The sequence below is a fragment of the Somniosus microcephalus genome, chromosome 3, assembly GCF_052327205.1.
Source record: "Somniosus microcephalus isolate GS21.2 chromosome 3, FLI_Smic_1.0, whole genome shotgun sequence".
Taxonomy (NCBI): Eukaryota; Metazoa; Chordata; class Chondrichthyes; order Squaliformes; family Somniosidae; genus Somniosus; species Somniosus microcephalus.
Window position 1 is genome coordinate 44,591,767 of NC_140989.1, and position 23,617 is coordinate 44,615,383.

Here is a 23,617-nt window from a genome sequence, read left to right on the forward strand (position 1 = left end):
AGCTATCAGCACGACAAAAATAGAATCCATATGGATAGAGATAAAGATAATAAACGATCAATCACAGTAATAGGCCTAGTCTACAGACCATCTAATAGTGGAAGGGAGGCGGAGGAAGAAATATGCAGACAAATTAGGGAAATGAGTAAAAACAGAGAATAATAATCATGGGGGATTTCAACTACCCTGATATTAATTGGACAGAAGAGGTAGGTAAAGGGGATAAGGGAGTGAAGTTCCTACAATGTCTACAGGACTCCTTTCTAACCCAATATGTAAAAAGTCCAACAAGGGAGGATTCGCTATTGGATCTAGTAATGGGGAATGAACCAGAGCAGATAAGCGAAGTAAAAGTAAGGGAACATCGAGGCAATAGTGACCATAATATAATACGCTTGAAGATAATAATTGAGCAGGACATACGTATGATGAAAACCAGGGTAATAGATTGGAGAAAAGCTGATTTTGAGGGGTTGAGAATAGATCTTGGGAAAATAAAATGGGCAACAATATTGGCTAACAATGATGTAGAACAACAAAGGGAAACATTTAAATTGGTGTTCAACAGAGTGCAAAAACAATTTTTTCCACTAAAAGGAAAGAACAAACTAAACACTAATGAGACTCCATGGATGAATAAAGCTATAAGGGAACAATTGAGGGTAAGGAAAGAGGCATACATTAAGTACATGGACATAGAAACATAGAAGATAGGAGCAGGAGTAGGCCATTCGGCCCCTCGAGCCTGCTCCGCCATTCAATGAGATCATGGCTGATCATCCAAATTCAGTACCCTGTCCCTGCCTTCTCTCCATATCCCTTGATCCCTTTAGCCTTAATAAATATATCTAACTCCTTCTTGAATATATTTAATGAATTGGCCTCAACTGCCTTCTGTGGTAGAGAATTCTACAGGTTCACCACTCTCTGGGTAAAGAAATTCCTCCTCATCTCTGTCCTAAATGGCTTACCCCTTATCCTTAGACTGTGACCCCTGGTTCTGGACTCCCCGGCCATCAGGAACATCCTTCCTGCATCTAGTCTGTCTAGTCCTGCTAGAATTTTTTAAGTTTCAATGAGATCCCCTCTCATTCTTCTAAACTCCAGCGAGTATAAGCCCAATCGACCCAATCTCTCCTCATACGTCATTCCTGCCATCCCAGGTATCAGCCTGGTGAATCTTCGCTGCACTCCCTCCATGGCAAGAATATCCTTCCTCAGATAAGGCGACCAAAACTGCACACAATACTCAAGATGTGGTCTCACCAAGGCCCTGTACAACTGCAGCAAGACATCCTTGTTCCTGTACTCAAACCCTCTCGCTACGAAGGCCAACATACCATTTGCCTTCTAGCCTGCTGTACCTGCATACATACCTTCAGTGACTGGTGCACAAGGACACCCAGGTCTCGTTGCACTTCCCCTTCTCCCAATCTATTGCCATTCAGATAATAATCTGCCTTCCTGTTTTTGACACCAAAGTGGATAACCTCGCATTTATCCACGTTACATTGCATCTGCTATGCTTTTGCCCAATCACCCAACCTGTCCAAATCATACTGGAGTTTCTCGGCATCCTCCTCACAGCACACACGTCCACCCAGCTTTGTGTCATCTGCAAACTTGGAGACATTACATCTAGTTCCCTCGTCTAGATCATTTATATTGTGAATAGCTGGGGTCCTAGGACCGATCCCTGCGGTATCCCACTAGTCACTGCCTGCCACTCGGAAAAAGTGCCATTTATTCCAACTCTTTGCTTTCTGTCTGCCAACCAGTTCTGTATCCAAGTCACTACCTTGCCCCCAATCCCATGTGCCTTAACTTTACACGCTAATCTCTTATGCGGGACCTTATCGAAAGCCTTCTGAAAGTCCAAATACAGCACATCCACTGGTTCTCCCTTATCTATTTTACCAGTTACATCCTCAAAAAATTCCAGTAGATTAGTCAAGCACGATTTACCTTTTGTAAATCCATGTTGACTTTGTCCGATCCCGTCACTGTTTTCCAAGTGCTCTGCTATTACATCTTTTATAATGGACTCTAGCATTTTCCCCACTACTAATGTCAGGCTTACCGGTCTATAATTCCCCGTTTTCTCTCTACCACCTTTTTTGAATAGTGGGGTAACATTAGCTACCCTGCAATCCATGGGTACTGTTCCAGAGTCTATAGAATTTTGGAAGATGACCAGCAATGCATCTACTATTTCTAGGGCCACTTCCTTAAGTTCCCTAGGATGTAGATTATCAGGCCCTGGGGATTTATCGGCCTTCAATCCCGTCAATTTCCCTAACACCATTTCCCTACAAATACTGATTTCTTTCAATTCCTCCCTCTCATTAGACCCTATGTTCCCCGACATCTCTGGGAGGTTATTTGGGTCCTCCTTTTTGAAGACAGAACCAAAGTATGCATTTAATTGGTCTGCCATTTCTTTGTTCCCCATTATAAATTCCCCTGATTCTGACTGCAAGGGACCTACGCTTGACTTCACCAATCTTTTCTCTTCACATATCTATAAAAGCTTTTACAGTCAGTTTTTATGTTCCCTGAAAGCTTACTCTCATACTCTATTTTCCCATTCTTAATTAATCGGTTTGTCCTCCTTTGTTGAATCCTAAACAGCTCCCAAAAGACAGCAGGGGAGTGCATGATAAGGGAGAATACAAAAGATTAGGAGAGAAGTCAAAAAAAACAATTAGGAAGGCAAAGAGCAACTATGAAATGTAATTATCAAGGAACATAAAACAAAATAGTAAAATATTTTACAGACACATCAATAAAAAAAGGAAAGGTGGGATGGGAATAGGGCCATTAAGGGATAAACAGGATAATACCACAGGTAACGATAGAGAGATGGCAGAAATACTAAATCATTATTTTGCTTCAGTATTTCCCAGGGTGATAGAACAGGTGGATATGACATCGGATGATGAGATTAATAATGAGGTAAGTGCATATAAAATAAAAAGAGGGAATATATTAAATATTAAATAAACTAATCAGACTCAAAGAGGATAAAACCCCTGGTCCGGTTGGATTGCATCCACGCATTTTTAAAGAATCTAGGGAAGAGATAGCAGAGGCATTACTAAACATATTTAATAATTCATTAGAAAAGGTGTAGTGCCAGAAAACTGGCAGATAGCTAAAGTAATACCTATATTCAAGAAGGGGAATTGAACATGTCCAGGGAATTATAGACCAGTCAGCTTAACATCGGTGGTAGGAAAAATAATGGAATCCCAACTAAAGGAGAAAATAGAAGAACATCTAGAAACCAAAGATATAAGGAATAGTCAGCATGGATTTCAAAAGGGAAAGTCTTGCTTGACTAACCTGATTGAATTTTTGAAGAGCTAACAGAGAGACTAGACAATGGTAATGCAGTAGATGTAATTTATCTAGATTTTCAAAAGGCCTTCGATAAGGTACCCCATAATAGACTGATGAACAAGGTCAGAGAATGTGGAATCAGGGGACAAGTAGCAGAATAGATAGCTATCTGGCTTCAGGACAGAAAGCAGAGAGTAGGGACAAAGGATAGCTATTCACAGTGGCAGAAGGTGGGCAGTGGTGTTCCTCAAGGATCAGTGCTGGGACCATGGTTGTTCACAATTTACATTAACGATTTAGACTTTGGAATCAAAAACACAATTTCTAAATTTGCGGATGACACCAAATTGGGGGGGGATGGTGAATACTGAGGAGGACTGCAACAAATTACAGGAGGACATTAATAAACTTGCAGAATAGGCATATAATTGGCAAATGAAGTTCAACACAGATAAATGTGAGGTATTACATTTTGGTAGGATGAATAGGGAGGTCACATATTACTTGGCGGGTGCGAGTCTAGGTGGGGTAGAGGAACAAAGGGATCTCGGAGTACAAATACACAAATACACTAAAAGTTGCGACACAGGTTAGCAAGGCCATAAAAAAGGCAAATCGAGCACTAGGATTTATTTCTAGAGGGATAGAATTGAAAAGTAGGGAAGTTATGCTAAACCTGTATCGAACCTTGATTAGACCCGAGTACTGCGTACAGTTCTGGTCACCATATTATAAAAAGGATATAGAGGCACTGGAGAGGGTGCAGAGAAGATTTACAAGGATGATACCAGAAATGCGAGGGTATATATATCAGGAAAGGATGAACAGGCCGGGTCTCTTTTCTCTTGAAGGCTGAGGGGTGACCTAATAGAGGTCTTTAAATTTATGAAAAATGTTGATAGAGTGGATACAGAGAGAATGTTTCCACTTGTGGGGAAGAGCATAACTAGGGCCATCCATTTAAGACAGTCACCAAGAAATGCAATAGGGAATTCAGAAGAAACTTCTTTACCCAAAGAGTGGTGAGAATGTGGAACTCGCTACCACAGGGAGTGGTTGAAGTGAATAGTACAGATGCATTTAAGGGGAGGCTGGACAAGCATATGAGGGAGAAGGGAATAGAGGGTTACGCTGATAGATTTAGATGTGGAAAGACGGGAGGAGGCTCGAGAGGAGCATGGATTGGTTGGGCCGAATGGCCTGTTTCTGTGCCATATAGCCAATGTAATGTAATCCTATGTAATGTTTCAGATACCTTGACAGATCTGGAGGAGCCCTTCAGTATGCACCAGCCAGAGTCTCCAGAATCATTGTTGTCTGCTGTGCATTGCACAACACAGCATAGCAGAGAGGATTGGAGCTGCAGGAGGAGCAACGCGCACAGCACACAGCCTCCTCAGAGGAGGAGGAGGACGAGCAGGTGGAAGACGAGCAGGAGGAGGAGGAACCTGAGATGCAGATGGCGCCAGCAGAGGTGCACATTGCTGCCCAGGAGGCCTGGGATGGCCTCATCATGGTCAGATTTACTTAACTTGCTCCAATGCAGCCACATGCCTACCACATGCTCTACTAAGTTTTCCCCCCAACAACACCATAAGCCATCCCTACAATGGCCAAACAATTCCTCTCACGCAAAGCCCCAATGCTTGAGGCTAAATAATGTCATCGTTCACTCCAAGTGACAAAGCCACTTCCAAGGTTTGTGAGAAAAATGGACAAGACCCAAAAGTGGTGCAAAGAAAAACATTTATGTGTGCAATCAAAACAACTGAAATTTAGCACAAATAGTTTTTCATACACCCATGCGCATACCCTTGTGCAACTACTTCTGTGTCAATTTTCTTTTGCGAGTGCTTCTACGAGGTGCAACCCCTGTGGCTTCAGCAGAGGTTGTTGGAGGCTGCTCACTTCCCTGCTGCGACTGCTTTTGGTGGACGTCCTCTCAGTTTTAGAGCCGGTGAGGGCCCCGCCAAAGACTGCTCCTCCTGCAACTGTGCAGGGGCGGACTCGGCCATCAGGATCCAAGGAAACATCTGGGACTCTGACTGAGGGGGAGGCAACGGGGGAGAAGTGGGAGCACTTTGAGAAGAGCTCAAAAGTATTTTAAGACAAAAAATTTGACACCGATCCACATAAGGATAAATTAGAGCAGGTGACCAAAAGCTTGGTCAAAGAGGTAGATTTTAAGGAGCATCTTAAAGGAGGAAAGAGAGGTAGAGAGGCGGAGAGGTTTAGGCAGGGAATTCCAGAGCTTAGGGCCTAGGCAACAGAAGGCACGGCCACCAAAGATTCAGCGATTATTACAGGAAACTTTGTGCTATCCGGCACCCATGGGACCGAGCTACTGCCGTTTTTTTTAAAGCTCGGATAGACCAGCGTCAATGTTATCAGATAGGAGCTTTTCAAAGCAGTATCTGACCACAAACACTGTTGCTCAGCAACAGCTTGTAAACACTTGGCCCGTGGCTTGGAAGCGTCTCTGAAGCTGTTGCTAAGATACAGAGACGCTTTCTAGAGCCTGCCGTGTCTGACCACAAACACTGTTGCTCAGCAACAGCTTGTAAACACTCGGCCCAGTAGCTTGGAAGCGTCTCTGAAGCTGTTGCTAAGCGACAAAGACGCTTTCCAGAGCCTGCCTGTGAAAAGAATGCTAGGAGAAAAAAAAAACACCGAACCAAAACGGCTGCTGATTTCTGCCATTAGATCAAAGTTGCCGGACAGTCAACTTCCGGATAGCTCAAAGTTTCCTGTATCAGGGATGCTCAAGAGGGCAGAATTAGAGGAGCACAGACATCTCAGGGTGAGGGGGTTGTGGGGCTGAAGGAGATTACAGAGATAGGAAGGAGCGAGGCCATGGAGGGATTTGAAAACAAGGATGGGAATTTTGAAATCGAGGCACTGCTTAACCGGGAGCCAATGTAGGTCAGCGAGCACAGGGGTGATATGTAGAAACACCACAGTCCCTTTTATCTTCAGTCGCTCTGAGCAGCGCGTTGCTCAGAACATTGCGTTCCGGACCCGCTACGCCGTCCGCACGCACCCAACCCGACGCTAAGGTGAAATTTCTGGCCAACGAGATCAAGCTACATAGGTGGAGACTATCTTGAGCCAGGAAATCCACTGAAGGGTTTTTTGGGGCAGGGCAAATGTCTATCAGCAGGTTAGGCTTACGGATGTCCAACTGTGCTTAGGAGTACTGTGCTGAAGATAAAGGGACTGTGGTGTTTCTATATCCAAAATTAACTATTCTAATTATGTTGTTTGCTAATATTTAAAATATTTCTCTACTTAGCAATGATTTATTTCTACTAATTTCCTTCACTATAAATTAATCTTTGCACTGCCATGTTTTCTGTTGACTTAGTCCCATGCCATTGTCTATATAATTGTGCAATTGAAAGGAGGTCACACAAATAGCACAATTTTCAAACTGTATCACATAAGCACTATTTTTTCAAGATCCCACCTATCATCACCTTACTGTTGACAAGCTTGGTGTTTTGTCAACGAGGCCCATCGTCTGTCAACAAATTATAAAACTTGCCAACAGCAGATCAATGGGTGAGGAGTTTTCCATTACGGAAGTCATCAGGCTTCTCTGATGGCTCAGCAGGTTTACACAGCGAGTAGCCAGGCTCAGCAGACCAGCAAGATCGCAAGGTTCAATTCAAAGTCTATGCTGAATTTGCTGATTTGGCAGTAGGGGCACCACATTGGGTCTCTGCCACTGGATTTTCAAGAAGACAAATCAGCCAGGGTTCCTACTCCTGATAGATGTGCGATGGCAACTTTGGAACTGCAAGTGTATGGCTGTAGGGTGAAGACATGACTGGGTTTAACTGTGCTGCAGCTAAATAGCCTGTCAATGCTAATTGTCAAAGCTTATACATGAATCATGCCCATGTGGGTAAACGGCCATGTGGGTGAAGTACCAGTGGGAATCCAGGACATGTGGAGCTGTATCCCAGTTAAAGCATTCAGGAGAGATGGGGAAGGAAAAAGTTGAAGAGAAACAAAAGGAGGTCACAGCCACAAAACTATTCCATTTAAAAAAAAAGCTTTTTATTTTCTTAAATTAATAATGTGAATGACTAACAACAAGCATATACTGATACAAAATTATACCTTATTTGTACAAAATTAAGAAATAATTAACTTACATTTATATAGTGTCTTTCACAACCTCCAAACAGCACTTCACAGTCAATGAAGTACTTTTGAAGTGCAGTCAAAGTTTTAATGTAGGAAAATGCAGCAGTCAAAAATGTACACAGCAAATGGCAATGAGATAAATGACTAGCATTTACTGAGGGATAATGGTAGCATAGTGGTAATGTTACTGGACTAATAATCCAGAGACCTAGTCAAATCCCACAATGACCGCTGGGGAATTTAAAATTAGTTAAATAAATCTGGAATAAAATCAGTATCAGCAATGATGACCATGTAACTACTGGATTTTTTTTGTTATTCGTTTATGGGATCTGGGCTTCGCTGGCAAGGCCAGCATTTATGGCCATCTCTAGTTGTCCTTGAGAAGGTGGTGGTGAGCTGTCTTCTTGAACCGCTGCAGTCCGTGTGGTGAAGGTGCTCCCATCGTGCTGTTAGGGGGGAGTTCCAGGATTTTGACCCAGTGACGATGAAGGAACGGCAATATACTTCCAAGTCAGGATGGTGTGTGACTTGGAGGGGAACTTGCAGGTGGTGGTGTTCCCATGCGCCTGCTGCCCTTGTCCTTCTAAGTGGAAGAGGTCGCGGGTTTGGGAGGTGCTGCCGAAGAAGCCTTGGCGAGTTGCTGCAATGCATCTTGTAGATGGTACACACTGCAGACACGGTGGAGGGAGTGGATGTTTAAGGCGGTGGATGGGGTGCCAATCAGGTGGGCTGCTTTGTCCTGGATGGTGTTAAGCTTCTTGAGTGTTGTTGGAGCTGCACTCATCCAGGCAAGTGGAGAGTGTTCCATCACATGCCTTAACATGAATCAGTCATTCATGAAAGAAAGACTTATGAAATAATACTGAGCGGCCTGTGGGTGGCGCTGTCCAGGGAGAGTATAAATACTCGGGCACGGGCCCAGCTTGCGCAGGATATTCTTAACAGGAACTAGTGAAGGACACAACTAGACCTCCATGTTGTAAAACAGTTGATTAAAGCTTTGTTTAACGCTTAGACCAAGCGTCTAGTAGTTTTCTTACGTCACTCCTTACTTGTGCCTTGTAGATGGTGAAAAGGCTTTGGGGAGTCAGGAGGTGAGACACTTGCCACAGAATACCTAGCCTCTGACCTGCTCTTGTTGCCACAGTATTTATGTGGCTGTTCCAGTTAAGTTTCCGGTCAATGGTGACCTCCAGGATGTTGATGCTGGGGGATTCGGCGATGGTAATACCGTTGAATGTCAAGGGGTGGTGGTTAGACTCTCGCTTGATGGAGATAGTCATCGCCTGGCACTTGTGTGGCGCGAATGTTACCTGCCACTTATCAGCCCAAGCCTGAATGTCGTCCAGGTCTTGTTGTATGGACTGCTTCATTATCTGAGGTGTTGTGAATGGCACTGAACACTCTGCAGTCATCAGCAAACATTCCCATTTCTGACCTTACGTTGGAGGGAAGGTCACTGATGAAGCAGCTGAACATGGTTGGGCCTAGGACACTGCCCTGAGGAACTCCTGCAGCGATGTCATGGGGCTGTGATGATTGACCTTCAACCACCACAACCATCTTCCTTTGCCTGGTTCATTAATATCCTTTAGGGAAGGAAATCTGCTGTCCTTACTTGGTCTGACCTATATGTGACTCCAGACCCACAACAATGTGGCTGACTCTTAACAGGCCTAGCAAACCACTCTTTATTAACCTGATCAAGTTCACATGGGCAATAAATGCTGGCTTTGCCAGCAACACCCACATCCTGGGAATGAATAAAACAAATGTTGGCCAGGACACCGGGAGAACTCTTCTTCAGATAGTGCCTTGGTTTAACGTTTCATCTGAACGATGACGTCTACCGAGAGTGGAGCACTCCCTCAGTACTGTACTGGAGTGTCAGCCTAGATTATGTGCTCTACGACCTTCAGACCCAGGGGCAAGAATGCTACCACTACCACCTTAAATTATGTTGAATAAATCACCTTCCCTGCTTCTGAACAACAGCACTAATATATATCTGCATATTTCATAATGGTGAAGCACACATGGGCTTGGATTTACGGAAATATAACACTATAGAAGACAGGCAATTCATTCAGTCTTAATTGTTTCTACACTACAGTTAAGCACTTCTCTGATCAGGTTAATAAAGATTACCTGTCATGACACTCAGCTGGGAAGAATAAAGTCTGTTTGTGTCTGGAAAATCCAGTTTGCATGTGCTGGCTAGGTTTGCATGTAGGTTTGCAAGAGGTTTCTGATTATTTTGTGGTAAATTCTAGGTCTTACCACTTCCATTTCAGCAGAAGGCGGTGACGTTTACTCTTTCTGCAGTTTAATTTAGTACATTATCATCATTTTACTTTAATTTCAGATTTCCAGTCATAAAATGGCATGCTTTTGGGAATTATTAAGTAATATTAGAAGCGGTGACTGTAACGGGATAGTCATGTGCATCCATTAGAAACAAGAGAACTCATTTACTGATAATGATCACACAGGAATTTCCATGCACCATCCTGGAGAAACAGGACCATGTAAAGGAAACTATTATGCAAGACATGAATTAGCCACGCCATGGGCTTGTGCTAATTTGAAGTATGAAAAATTAATTTCAGTTAACCTTCAAAATGGATTCAGGAAATTTTCAGCATCTGTGGACCACCAAAGTAATGCAAGTGTGCTTGGGTTTAAGAGAATTGTTTAAAGTTACAGGAGGGGATGAAATCCTAATAATTTTGGTATATTCAAAACCCACAGACCTCCTTGGCAAATGGTAATGCTACCTAGGAAAAGCCTGAACGTTTCCTGCTCTTGACAGGCAGACCTAGATTGACTGAATGGGGCTTTCTCATCCTTACCTTCTTATGTGGCTATTACTTTATTTCTACCATTAGAGATAAATGAAAAGCAATTGCTGCACAATTACACGAGTGAAAACTGAGTTCCGTAACATCACAGTTTACTTCTTATTCTCCATTCAGCTATTAGACTGTTGCTTTCTCAGGGTCCAGAATGCCAAGACAGCTTACAGGTTTTAAAGATTGCCATGTTGAATTAAAAATTATATGACTTATTTCTCGATAAATTTGTTAATAATTAGTCATAGCATTTTTAGATAAATGCTATAATCTAGTCTACTGAAATGAAACCATGCATTTGTATACCTCCTACATAGCCTTCAATTATTATCATGCCTCTTGTGCATATACTATGTATTGAAGAAATACCTTACACAGGGACTAACCATAGTCAGTGTTTTCTGGCTCCCAACAGTTGGATGGCCAGAAGTATGGTGTCTGTAGAAAACAAAATAGTAAAGGACAACATATTTGTAGTTCATTGGTTTCTTTTGAAAGTATCAAATAATTGTTCATTTTCATTTTCAAGTAATTTAGCATTTAACAAAACCTCTATTAAAATCAACTGTTAATACAACCTGATATTTCATTGGCATTTAATCCATGTTGCTGTGATAGGGTAATAATTCATCTGGGCCTGTTTTTGGGCCGGCGCAGGCAGCCCGAACTGGAAGTCCCGAGGCCGGCCCGAAATTGGCTGATTTCAATACTTTGGACGAGCTGACGGTGCCTCTACAGGCAGCATGTTCATCTCCGAAAATGAATTTTGGGCTGCATTCCATGCTGGCAGTGGCCCTCAGATCAGTACCAGAGAGGAGTTGTGGGGGGCAAGGGGCTGGTGGAGGACAGCGAGGGAGGGGGGACCGATCACAGCCGGCAGGAGTGACATGGGGCTGGGAGGAGCACTCCTGATCCTCCTTTCTCCACGTGAAGATAAATAAATGTACTTATCCTTGTTCCAAAAAGCCCAAGTACAGTATAGGGGGATTCCACTGTGTCACTACTGTTTGTCATTGACAAAAAATGGCTGTGCCCCCAACAACTGCCACAATGTCTCCTGACCAGCTAAGGTAACCTAACCAATAAAATACAATAGCTTGGAAGTTATCGCAAGTGACGTCACTGTACAAATGTGCAACATACTTATAGCTGAGCAGATGGTTGACCATCTCTGGAGGTTTCTGTGGACTAGATGATGACATCTCATTTACCATCCCAGATGAGCCAGAGCCTCATTATGCATTTGTCCTTCATCATGCCCAAGTAACTGACTCTGTGATGGTAGCTCTGCTGTCTGGGGTAATTCGACCTGTGAGTCCTGTCCTTCCTCTGCCCGCTGCACTCACAGATCACACTCTCTTCCTGCGTCTGCTGCACTGAGACACCCGGCAATGGCTGCAGCGCCCATACTGCAGGCCAGAAAAAATCCTCTGTGCTATTCACTGCTGCTCAAGTTGTAATTATACTTCATAATCTTGCCCTTTATTTAGCTGACTAACTGCAGATATGACTTGCAGTTCAATACTAACTTTTCATTTATATCTCCTCCAGAATAATTCAACTCTATGACTGGCTTTCACAGGCAAAAAAAATTGCTTTTTTCCATTATATTTTTCAAGTGCAATATTGAATAGGGGCAACCTGCAGAATAGCACTTAACATGGATGAACAACCCATTAGCGCACCACTAAATAGGCGCATCTACATTTTCAGTAACATTAGCAAACAAGGGAAAGTGTAGCTCATAATTATGTAATATTTGGGAGCAGAATGATAAATGTGATTGACAGCCATTTCTTTGCAGCTCCTTCCAACACTACACATGGATAAATTAGAAAACATATCAAAAATTGATAGATTAGCGGTGGTAATGTTGCCATATCATCCTCTGGAGGTACCACCCTCCAATTGTAAATGGAATCATTAAAGTTTACAGCACAGAAGAAGGTCATTTGGTCCATTGTGTCTATGCTAAATTAATCTGAAACTAATCCCATTGCCCGGCTCTAACGCGATCACTCTGTGTCTTCCTGTGCTTCACATGGTGTAAAGTGAGAGAATAATAATGGTGTTGAAATCATGCTGTGCGATATTATAAGAATTGCATTACTTTAAATGAACTAACGCTTTTGTTAAAATAGCTCACGAAGGAATTTCATACAGATGAATTAATGTGTCTGTTACTAACACTGCACGTCACTATTGCAACCTACATGTTCAGCTGGGATTGACTCATTCACTAGATACTGCCTTTGTGATTTTACTTGCTGTATCTCCTGTCACTGTTGGTAGTCAAAAGTTGTGTTTGCTCTTACCGTAAGGTTTTCACGGAGAAAATCACAGCCAGTGAGTAAAGTGCAAGTTTTTTTAATAGTTAAAAAAAATTAAACTAGTTAGCAATATTAAACTAATTAGAAAGAGGTAAATATTAGCTTTTTATTGTCTGTAACATAATCACAAAGCCTGAGCTCTCAAAACATTTTATCAGAAAAGATTGCAATCCCTTTGCTTCGGATACATAGGGCTTAAGTCAATATTTAACATGAGCCTTGGTGGCTGCCTCCTTGATTCTGCTTTGCTTTCAAAAAAATGTAAATGACTTTAATTTACATGAATTTTCAATGGACTTTCACACTGCCAAATTTCCAGCAGGGTCAAAATTACTTCACGTGGCTCAGAGATTTACTCTTGAAATGAAAAGGAAGAGTGGGAATAAAAAAATAAACAAAAGCTTGTGTATGTTTGGACACTATGGAGATCAGGTAAATATTTAACTGAAGTGTGAGAAACAAAACATTCTGGATGTCACCAAAGTGCCACTACTTCGTGCATACTGTGATGCACTAGCCATGTTGCCTTCAAAATATTGGTGACATTTATGGGCCAGATTGCGTTGATATGAAGTGAATTCTGACTGGAGCCAAGATAAAACTAATGGATAGAAAATCATGGTAGGTGCATGCCTGAATCCCCCATAGTGTTCCTGGCGCACAAAGCTGTGCATTGAGAGCCCTGAAGACAAAAATGTGCCCCTTTGTTCCATGCACAGTCCCTGAAATTGTGGTTTAATGCTGCTTGCCTACATAAGAAGTCACTGTATTTCAAAACTTAATTCATAGTGTGAGGCACTATGAGACATTTTTACATGAAAGGCAATTATTTTTTTGGCCTGACTTTATTAAACAAAAGTAAATTTAAATACCACTTTCCATTATCTTCCATCCTCACATTTTTACCAACCTCTATCCTCTTTCCCTAAAGCAGTTCTGAAAGGTGCATTATTGATTCAAACCAGAAACAAAAAGAAGTCTTGACTGAGAAAAGGCCATGGAAGGCAACAGCAAGCCAGCAAAACTTTGATAACCAGTGAAGCAAAATTTAGCAATCAATCCAGACCAGAAAGAAATGACAGACATACTTTCAAAACACCAAACTAGACCACAGTGAATTGTAACTTTGGGTTTAAATGGAGAGAAGGACTCCAGATGGAGCAGAAGAATGAAGGTTTGTGCTGCCATAGTTACAGAGTTGCCTGCAAAGTTTTACTGATGAGTTGTTCACCGATGACCGAAGACTTAGTCATCTGACCAATTAAGCGGCTTGTTTTTAGTTTCTCAGTGGATAGACAGATCACAAATAAATATAGTTTACAGTACAGAAGGAGACTATTTGGCCCATATATCTATGCTTGTTTCTTGAAATGTTAAAATGTTCTTTGACGAGGGTAATGGTTTTGTCAAAGAGAAACTGCGAGTAGGCCTAATGGCCTAATTAGGATAAATTTGCAAGAGCAAAGGAGAATTAAATGAGATTCAGATGTGGCTAGCCAATGAGTGCTAAATCTAAATTTAAATGTTACCAGGGCTCCAATGGTTAGATTATGAGGAGAGGTTACATAAACCAGACTTGTATTCCCTGGAATATAAAAGGTTGAGGGGTGATTTGATTGAGGTTTTTAGGATTTTGAAAGGAATTAATAGGGAGAAAGTTTTTCTGTTGGTAGGGGAGTCTAGCACAAGGGGATATAACCTTAAAATCAGAGCCAGGCCGTTCAGGAGAGGAATTAGAAAACAATTCTTTACTCAAAGGGTGGTAGAAGTGTGGAACTCTCTCCCAGAAAAAGCAGTAGATGCTAGCTTAATTAATAATTTTGAATCTAAGATCAATAGATTTTTGCTAGCCAAGGGTATTAAGGGTTATGGAGTCAAGGCAGGTGGATGGAGTTAGAATACAGATCATTCATGATATTGAATGGCGAACAGGCTCGCTGGCCTACTCCTGTTCCCACGTTCCTACAAGTGTCAGCTTGGCTCAGTGGTATTGCTTTCATCTCTGAGGAGAAAGGCTGGCAGTTCAAAGCTCACTATGGATTTGAGCATATCATCTTGGCTAACACTTCAGTATTGTCACAGGTTCAGTTTTTCATAACAGACATTAAACCAAGGCCGTGTCTGCCTGTTCAGGTGGACATAAACAATCCCAATGCACTATTTGAAGAAGAACAAGACAGTTCTCCTGGTGTCCTGGCTGACATTTATCCCTCAATCAATACCATCAACATCAAATTAACTAGTCAATTAATCTTGTTTGCTGTTCGAGATACCTTGCTGTGCACAAATTGGCTGCTGTGTTTCTCTATCTAACAGTGCAGCGACTACATTTCAAAGTGCTTCATTGGCTGTGAAGCATTTTGGGACATCCTGATTGTGTAAAAGGTACTACAGAACTGAAAACGGGTACAGTAGCAGAGTGGTTATGTTACTGGACCAGTAATCCATTGGTCTGGACTAATCATCCAGAGACATGCATTCAATCTCCACCATGGCAGCTGGGGAATTTAAATTCAGCTAATTAAATAAATCTGGAGCTGGTATCAGTAATGGTGACCATGAAACTACCAGATTGTCATAAAAACCCATCTGATTCATTAATGTCCTTTAGGGAATGAAATCTGCCATCCTTACCTAGTCTGGTCTCCAGCAATGTGATTGATTCTTAACTGCCCTCTGAAATGGCGGCTCACCACCACCTTCTCAAGGGCAATTAGGGATGGCCTTGCCAGCAACACCCGCATCCCATGAATTTAATGAATTTAAAAAAAAGCTTTTCTTTCATTCCACTTTTGGTATAACTATTGGTGGGTTTAGACACATTTAAATGGAAATGTGCTGTGTTTGCACCTAAATTTCCAATTGACAACTCATTCTCAGAACTTCAGGGCAAAATTAAACTCACTGTACGAAGCATACTAGTGTTGGGGGAGGAAAACCGGGTTCAACTGAAATTTAACGGGATAGGAACAATTACATGGATGTGTCAAAATAGTCTGACAAAAATTCTGAAAGCCTTTGGAAGACCATCAAAAAAAAATAACTCAATCCATTATTAGACTTTGCCAGGCTGAAGGGGAAAAGGACTTAGAAGAGTCAGGCAAAAATGAAGGGAATGGAAACATACGGTTTCGGCATGATTGTGCAGGCAAATGATGGAGCGGCAAGTTTAACAAACATAGGTTAATACCCAAATTTAAAAAAAAATAAAAATGACTGACTTTTGCATTTCAACAGTTAGTTTGCACTTAGTCTACCTGAAATCTGTAGAAAGTTCCATCATCTTTCAATGTCAGTACATGGTCTGAGATTGGAAAGAAATAGCCATGAGCTGCCATCAGCGTTCCAAGATGTAGTGCTTCTACTGTTTAAAGGAAACAGAGAACAACATGAGAAGTATTTAATTTCTTTCGCATGCTTGAAGGCTGTTTCACATTACGGTTGACTTGCCTAACATATTACATTTTCATAGAAGCAGCAGAGTCCATATCATATTTTATAAGAGCCCGTATTATATTTTATGTAATAGCAATGAATCGCAAATGTAGCACACTGAGTTAGGTGAAACAAATAAACAGGTTAAACTCAAATACCTCTGGTAAATTATATGAATGAGAATTCCTAAAAGCTGCTCTAAGCAAGAGGAGGCGGTAGAGAACAACAATTGCTTTGGAAATCAGTGGCAGGGACTACTGGCTTTTGTCTCGGAGCTGCCCGTCTGAGGTTGGTAACTCGTGTTCTATTTAAAGCGTGCATACCCTTGGAGTTCCAGAATGCAAGTATGGTTTCTACCCACAAGGAGGGCGAACTGAGTGAGACCAAATATTACAGTGAATCTTGGTGCTGTCACTGGCTTTTAAGGTGCCTCTCCGAATTGGTACGGCGCACACCTCAGTTGATTTGGAGGTCCGCAGAATATTTCAGGAAACAACAGGCTACATTTTTGTTCTTCTGAGGAATATGTAGGGCAGTTTGTGGCTTTATATGATATTGTGAAGCAATGTACGGCTCAGGGGAAACCCACTCATTAAAAAGCTGTAACTAAAGAAGCACATGGTCAAATCCTGTATTTTATCTGGGACGTGTACTCCAGCTTCAAGATCCGTGCAAGAGTAGCTGAAAGACTCATTGCACCTCTTTCTCTTGAAAAAAAAGAACGAGACAAGGTCGTCTACTGTTAACTGTTCTATTCCATATCTTCATCAATGTGTAGGATGGTATTGAGCAGGAATGCATTGGCGCAGTTTTTGCAGCATTCCTGATATTAATGCAGCACTCCTTTCCACCCATGATTTTGTGTTGTTGATCTAGGGATGTAATAGTAAGTTCACTGACTCTGTGCACCTGGCAGGGATTCATGCTCGGACGAAGGGCTACAACACAGAATAATAAAAAGCAACTTTGACAAGTTTATTTTTCACAGTCTAAATGATTATGAAACTAGCTGAAAACAGGCACTTTTACAACCTAATACCATTTCTTAATATTTGTCAATACATCAGTCATGTTTGACATTCCATTTGCTGGTTATTCAGCAGTATTTCATACTGATACTGATACATATTGCCAATGGGGAGCTTTTGGAGGCGGGACTCCCACTTGTCAGGTTTTAGTCCCACCTCCATCGACTTCTGGCCAACCCACGCTATTTTCCCTTGATTGCCTGCCCAGCTTAACAGCGTATGACGTTTCATCTGTCAAAAATTGTCAGACTCTGTGAAGCTGTCAAACACTGACATCCCCTGTTGTTTGATGAGTTCTTTTATTTAAGACTCATCAAACCAAACTTTTGTGAGCAAAAATTAAATGGCTGTTGCATCGGAGAATGCAGCAGCCATCTGTCATCTCTGCCGGTGAGATGCGAGAGTCTCCACATCCCCAACTGTTGAAGCTGCAGGAAGAGACAAAGGTAAGTAAACATTTTCTATCATTTTCCACTCACCTAACATACTTACCTCTCCACACTTGCACCCACAACTTACCTCCACAGCGCACTTTTGCACCCCTCCAACCCCCACAGACCCACTGCTCGCCTCAGTGACCCTGGCAGGGTTTCCCGACGTCAGGAAGTCCGCGCCTCTGGTGGAAAAATGGGGATAATCCTCTTAACTGCCTGTTAACTACCTGTTAACAGGCAGTTAAGTGGCTGTAATCCCCTTCCCACCTCCAGGGGATGGGACCCGGCGCGGGTCGGCTACCCGCCTCCTGGGAAGATGGCACGGAGGCGGGTTGGGGGCGGGATGGACACCCGCCCCCAGATTCTGCCATTTTCCCAGTAGTCCCACCTCCCCAGGGCTGGCAAAATCCAGCCCATTGATACAAAAGTCTCACTAAGCGCATAATTAAATTCAAAATCTGATAAAATCGTAATCTATAAATCAATGGAAATAGTATCACAAATTGTGAAGCACAGCTAGTTTATAACTAGGAAATGTAAGGATGACTGTAGATGGGGCCAGTTTGATGATATTGCACGTTGGAAATCTACTGTGCAGAATCAGTAGGATGATGTAGGTTTGGTCTCACCCTGGGGGTGTCACCACTGGTTGGCCATTGTTAGCTTCCCAATGGCCAACCAAAGAAGACATTGGTAGAGGTCTGAAAGAAGGCTGGCCATCTGACAGAGAAAATGGAAGGTACACAGTCTTCATCAGATGTAAATACCCTGAACAAAACATTGGCAACATGTCAACACTAATTATACATTTCAGATAATGGAACATATTGAGTTGAGTGTTGGTCCATCCTCACAAACAAAATCCCCTTTTGCGATACGTCTCAAGTACAAGCACAATACTACAACTCTGCATTTGTACTGGGAATCAGCAATGTTGCCCGACGCTGACGGACATTTTTTAATGTATTTAAACTACATGGCTACTGTTGTGTTCTGGCAGCCATTTTTATTCTGCAGCAGTAGAGATTAGGGCCTAGAAATTCGTCTCAGACTAACCGCAATGGAACTGAATATCAGGCACTGTGTATAACGGGCGGCCGATCCAATGCAGCGCATTTTGCGCCACCGCCTGTGAAGAATTTCTAAGTCTTTCATAGAAATTTACGGCACAGAAGGAGGCCATTCGGTCCATCGTGTCTGCACCTTTGACCCAGATCAAAAAGTAATAACCTGAAAGGAAAACTGGGCGGTTGCTACAATGGGTGCCCAGCCCACAATGCCAATTTTACACTCCAAAGACAAGTTGAAAATAGACCACCCAACTTGCTCTGCATTAATTCACAAATGCTCATTGACGTAAGAAAACTACTAGGCACTTGGCCTAAGCATTAAACAAAGCTTTAATCAACTGTTTTACAACATGGAGGTCCAGTTGTGTCCTTCACTAGTTCCTGTTAAGAATGTCCTGCGCAAGCTGGGCCCGTGCCCGAGTATTTATACTCTTCCTGGACAGCGCCACCCGTAGGCTGCTCAGTATTATTTCATAAGTCTTTCTTTCATGAATGACTTTTCTGCCGATTCTTTGTTCACATTATTTTGTAAAGCTGGGTAAAACCCAGTATGCCATTCTTTCTGTATTAATTATTTTCAGTTTGTTCCCAGGTAAACTTCCTTTTGCTTTGTCTTTGATGGCTGCAACAAGCCTGTAAAAATATCAGCCACAGAAAAATACATTTAGTTGCAATGACTTTGTTAAGAAATCGGAACAATCGTTCTCTGTATCAAAAACAACTTCTTTACGAGCTCACTGGAGGAAGGTATTGCTGGTGCTGAATCTCTATGGTTACTTCTATAAATGTTCCGAAGTAACAAGTCGACTATCATCATCTGGCAATATATTAAACAATGAAATATTTTATTGCATCATGCACAAGCTAAGATAGAATGCACTATCTCTTGTAGATGCAGTTGGATTTAGTTCTGATAGAGCAAATATCAAACTGTGCTTTTCCAGTTCTGGAATGAACTTCCACAAGTTTTGATAGTCATTGCATGTGGTGTAACCGATGATGCCTGCAAAATGTTTGGTAATAATATTGAGTCACTGCCATTTGACGTAGGTGGTTATTTTAAGTAAAAAGTGAAGTGTATGCAGATCTTCACTTTTTCCATTTCACCACCGGCACCAGCCTCTGAAACCAAGCCAGACAAGATAATGCTGACTATATATGGTTGCTAGGACAATGTCAATGATTGGACTTGTGATTATATTTTAAGAGTGTTAACACAATAGAAATGCTGCAGCTTTCAAACATCTCTGTGGTCAGAATTTGTTCATCCCCATTTTATGTTCCTGTATTATTATGCACTGCCCACTATCCTCAAATTCAAACTTTTATTTCAATAGGAGCAGGTAAACATTCATAATTGGCAGCAAGAGATTTGGCTGATGGATAGCAAACTCCTTATGCAGGTCTACATTAGGTGCTCAATTGGCACAGGACGTCAAGAGTACAGATTCATGTCTTCAACTCTCCCATTTAAACTGCTTTTGGTAAAGCAGATTGTAAAACAATGGTGCACCACAGTGGAAATGGAGGAAAGCACAGAACTTAAAAGTCCACTCAGTCCATCAAGGCCATGCCTTCCACAGACCTTATACTCTTAACATGGACTCTACCTGATCAAGTTAATTCCCTGAGGGAAAGTTCTGCATAAATACTTCCTGATCCCTCAAAGGTAAGGAAGCAAGATATTTAGAATTCATTCTTATATGTCAACTCTTCAATCTTGATCTGTTGCTTTCCAGAGATGAGAACATCTCCCCCAGCACACAGAAACCATCAGATCCTGTGGAGTATTTCATCACCTCTGACAGCACTTACCTAGAAACCTGCAATTCTGTTCCTAAGCAGATATTTACATTGGCCTTTCTTGATGGAGTTAATCAATACAACATTAACTGCTTTTGCTGGGCTCTACACACGCACTATTCTGTGGCGTGGTGAAAAGACATTTCTGCAAGATGGACTATGGTTCAATAGTTCTGGGTTGAAACAAGTCTGCAGACAAAGGAAAGACTGTCACTTGCAAAGGATGAGGTTTGAAGTTACCAGGGTCTAGGAGCTCCCCGTATGGAGAAGAGGTATGCATATAACTAAATTTTTGGCTTTGGCTGGCAGGTGTCCAAATATGACAGAACAATCTGACAGTATTAATGACAGCAGCTAGAGGTGGAAACTATCAAACATGACTGATGACAATTCTGAAGGAAAAGAATAAATAATAAATTGCCCGTTGACAGCTGGTGGCACTGTGTCAGCACGATGAAAAGTTCCATGAACACGAGCCTGCTGAGATTTCCACTGCTGGGCAAACCTTGCTTCGCAGCTGGTTCTGCTCCATGGTAACATGGAGGTGGAAAGATTGCTCGCTGGAACAAACAGAATTAAAAACTAAGGGCAGAAATTTTCTGAAAACAGAAGCTGTGGGGGGAATTTTGAAGGCACTCAGGGGGCGGGTTTGGAGGTGGGACTGCTGGCAAAATTGCAAAGATTGACAGCAGGTCCCGAATTCGCTGTCAACCCGCATCTATGCAATCTTCTCAAGTGTCGGGTCCCCGAATTGCGCAGGGACCTGGCACCTAGCGGTGGGAAGAGGATTATACACACTTAACTGCTTGTTAATAGTAGATGCATTGCTGGTCATCTTCCAAAATTCTATAGACTCTGGAACAGTTCCCATGGATTGGAGGGTAGCTAATGTAACCCCACTATTCAAAAAAGGTGGTAGAGAGAAAACGGGGAATTATAGACTCGTAAGCCTGACATCGGTAGTGGGGAAAATGCTAGAGTCTGTTATAAAAGATGTAATAGCAGAGCACTTGGAAAACAGTAACAGGATCGGACAAAGTCAACATGGATTTACAAAAGGTAAATCGTGTTTGGCTAATCTACTGGAATTTTTTGAGGATGTAACTGGTAGAATAGATAAGGGAGAACCAGTGGATGTGGTGTATTTGGACTTTCAGAAGGCTTTCGATAAGGTCCCGCATAAGAGATTAGCGTGTAAAGTTAAGGCACATGGGATTGGGGGTAAGGTACTAACCTGGATAGAGAACTGGTTGGCAGACAGGAAGCAAAGAGTTGGAATAAACAGGTCTTTTTCTGAGTGGCAGGCAGTGACTAGTGGGGTACTGCAGGGATCGGTGCTAGGACCCCAGCTATTCACAATATATATTAATGATCTAGACGAGGGGACTAGATGTAATATCTCCAAGTTTGCAGACGACACAAAGCTGGGTGGGCGTGTGTGCTGTGAGGAGGATGGCAAGAAACTCCAGTATGATTTGGACAGGTTGGGTGATTGGGCAGATGCATGGCAGATGCAGTATAATGTGGATAAATGCGAGGTTATCCACTTTGGTGGCAAAAACAGGAAGGCAGATTATTATCTGAACGGCAATAGATTGGGAGAAGGGGAAGTGCAACGAGACTTGGGTGTCCTTGTGCACCAATCACTGAAGGTAAGCATGCAGGTGCAGCAGGCGGTTAAGAAGGCAAATGGTATGTTGGCCTTCATAGCAAGGGGATTCGAGTACAGGAGCAAGGATGTCTTGCTGCAGTTGTACAGGGCCTTGGTGAGACCACACCTTGAGTATTGTGTGCAGTTTTGGTCACCTTATCTGAGAAAGGATGTTCTTGCCATGGAGGGAGTGCAGCGAAGATTCACCAGACTGATACCTGGGATGGCAGGAATGACGTATGAGGAGAGATTGGGTCGATTGGGCTTATATTCGCTGGAGTTTAGAAGAATGAGAGGGGATCTCATTGAAACTTATAAAATTCTAACAGGACTAGACAGACTAGATGCAGGAAGGATGATCCCGATGGTGGGGGAGTCCTGAACCAGGGGTCACAGTCTAAAGATAAGGGGTAAGCCATTTAGGACAAAGATGAGGAGGAATTTCTTCACCCCGAGAATGGTGAACCTGTGGAATTCTCTACCACAGAAGGCAGTTGAGGCCAATTCATTACATATATTCAAGAAGGAGTTAGATATATTTCTTAAGGCTAAAGGGATTAAGGGATATGGGGAGAAAGCAAGGACAGGGTACTGAATTTGGATGATCAGCCATGATGTCATTAAATGGCGGAGCAGGCTCGAGGGGCCGAATGGCCTACTCCTGCTCCTATCTTCTATGTTTCTATGTTTAACAGGTAGTTAACGGGCAGCTAAGGGGCTTTTTTCAATTTTGACAGGTCGACTGCGGGCTTCCCGACGTCCAGACACCACACCAGGGTAAGTGTGGCATGCTGTGGGTCTACTGTAAGGTTTGTGCATTGATGACAGCTGCAGAAGTGATGTGAAGGATCCAATGGTACACTGGTGAATTTCAGAGGTAAGAAAATGTTGGGATAATCATTTTTAATGTATTTAGACTTTTCTGTAGGTAACAAGTTTTGAAGTGTTTGTGTAGTCCCACTTCATTGGGAGAACCTCTCTCACCAGTGACAGATCGCTTCTGTAACCTCACCTACAGCAGCCAACTGTTTTATCCTAAGGAGAGAGTCACTGGAGAGCCTGGGTGCAAGGGCTCACCTTTGTACAGTGACTGGCAGTGTTTGCAGCACCTCAATGCTGTCAAACACTGAAAAATCATCTGTCAAAAAAAAATGTGCGTGGCCCCTTTAAGAAAATTGGCCGATGACGCATCATCAACTGACGTCATCTGACACTGGCTTCCTCTTAATTGGCCAGCAAGCCCGCAGGGCGGGCTTAACAAGGCCAAATGACGCAAAATAGCGTCTGTGTGTTGGACGTTGTTGGGGGAGGGATCGGAACCCGGAAGGCAGCTGTCCCGCTCCCAGGCTGCACCAAAAGGAAAATCCAGCCCTTTAAATGCTTTACTGCACGTAATCTTTAATAAGGCTTTGGGGGGGCGATTTCCCCTGGATACTTTAGGGGCTAAAGAGACTCCGAGGTGGCCAAGACCGGGCAGACCATAACCTCTGCCCCTAACTTTTTTTCCATTTTTTTCC

General features: G+C 42.6%; 1 protein-coding gene across 2 annotated transcripts in view; it reads right to left on the bottom strand.

The window, feature by feature from the left end:
* Positions 1–23,617, bottom strand: part of LOC147121012 (regulator of G protein signaling 7) — a 611,953-nt gene that overhangs the window by 107,840 nt on the left and 480,496 nt on the right. For both annotated transcript variants that reach the window (XM_085980288.1, XM_085980298.1), the window contains exons 5-6: positions 15,937–16,043; positions 10,736–10,787 (exon numbers count right to left, since the gene is read on the bottom strand). In XM_085980288.1, coding sequence (XP_085836414.1) covers positions 10,736–10,787; positions 15,937–16,043 — 159 coding nt within the window. The remainder of the gene's footprint in view (positions 1–10,735; positions 10,788–15,936; positions 16,044–23,617) is intronic.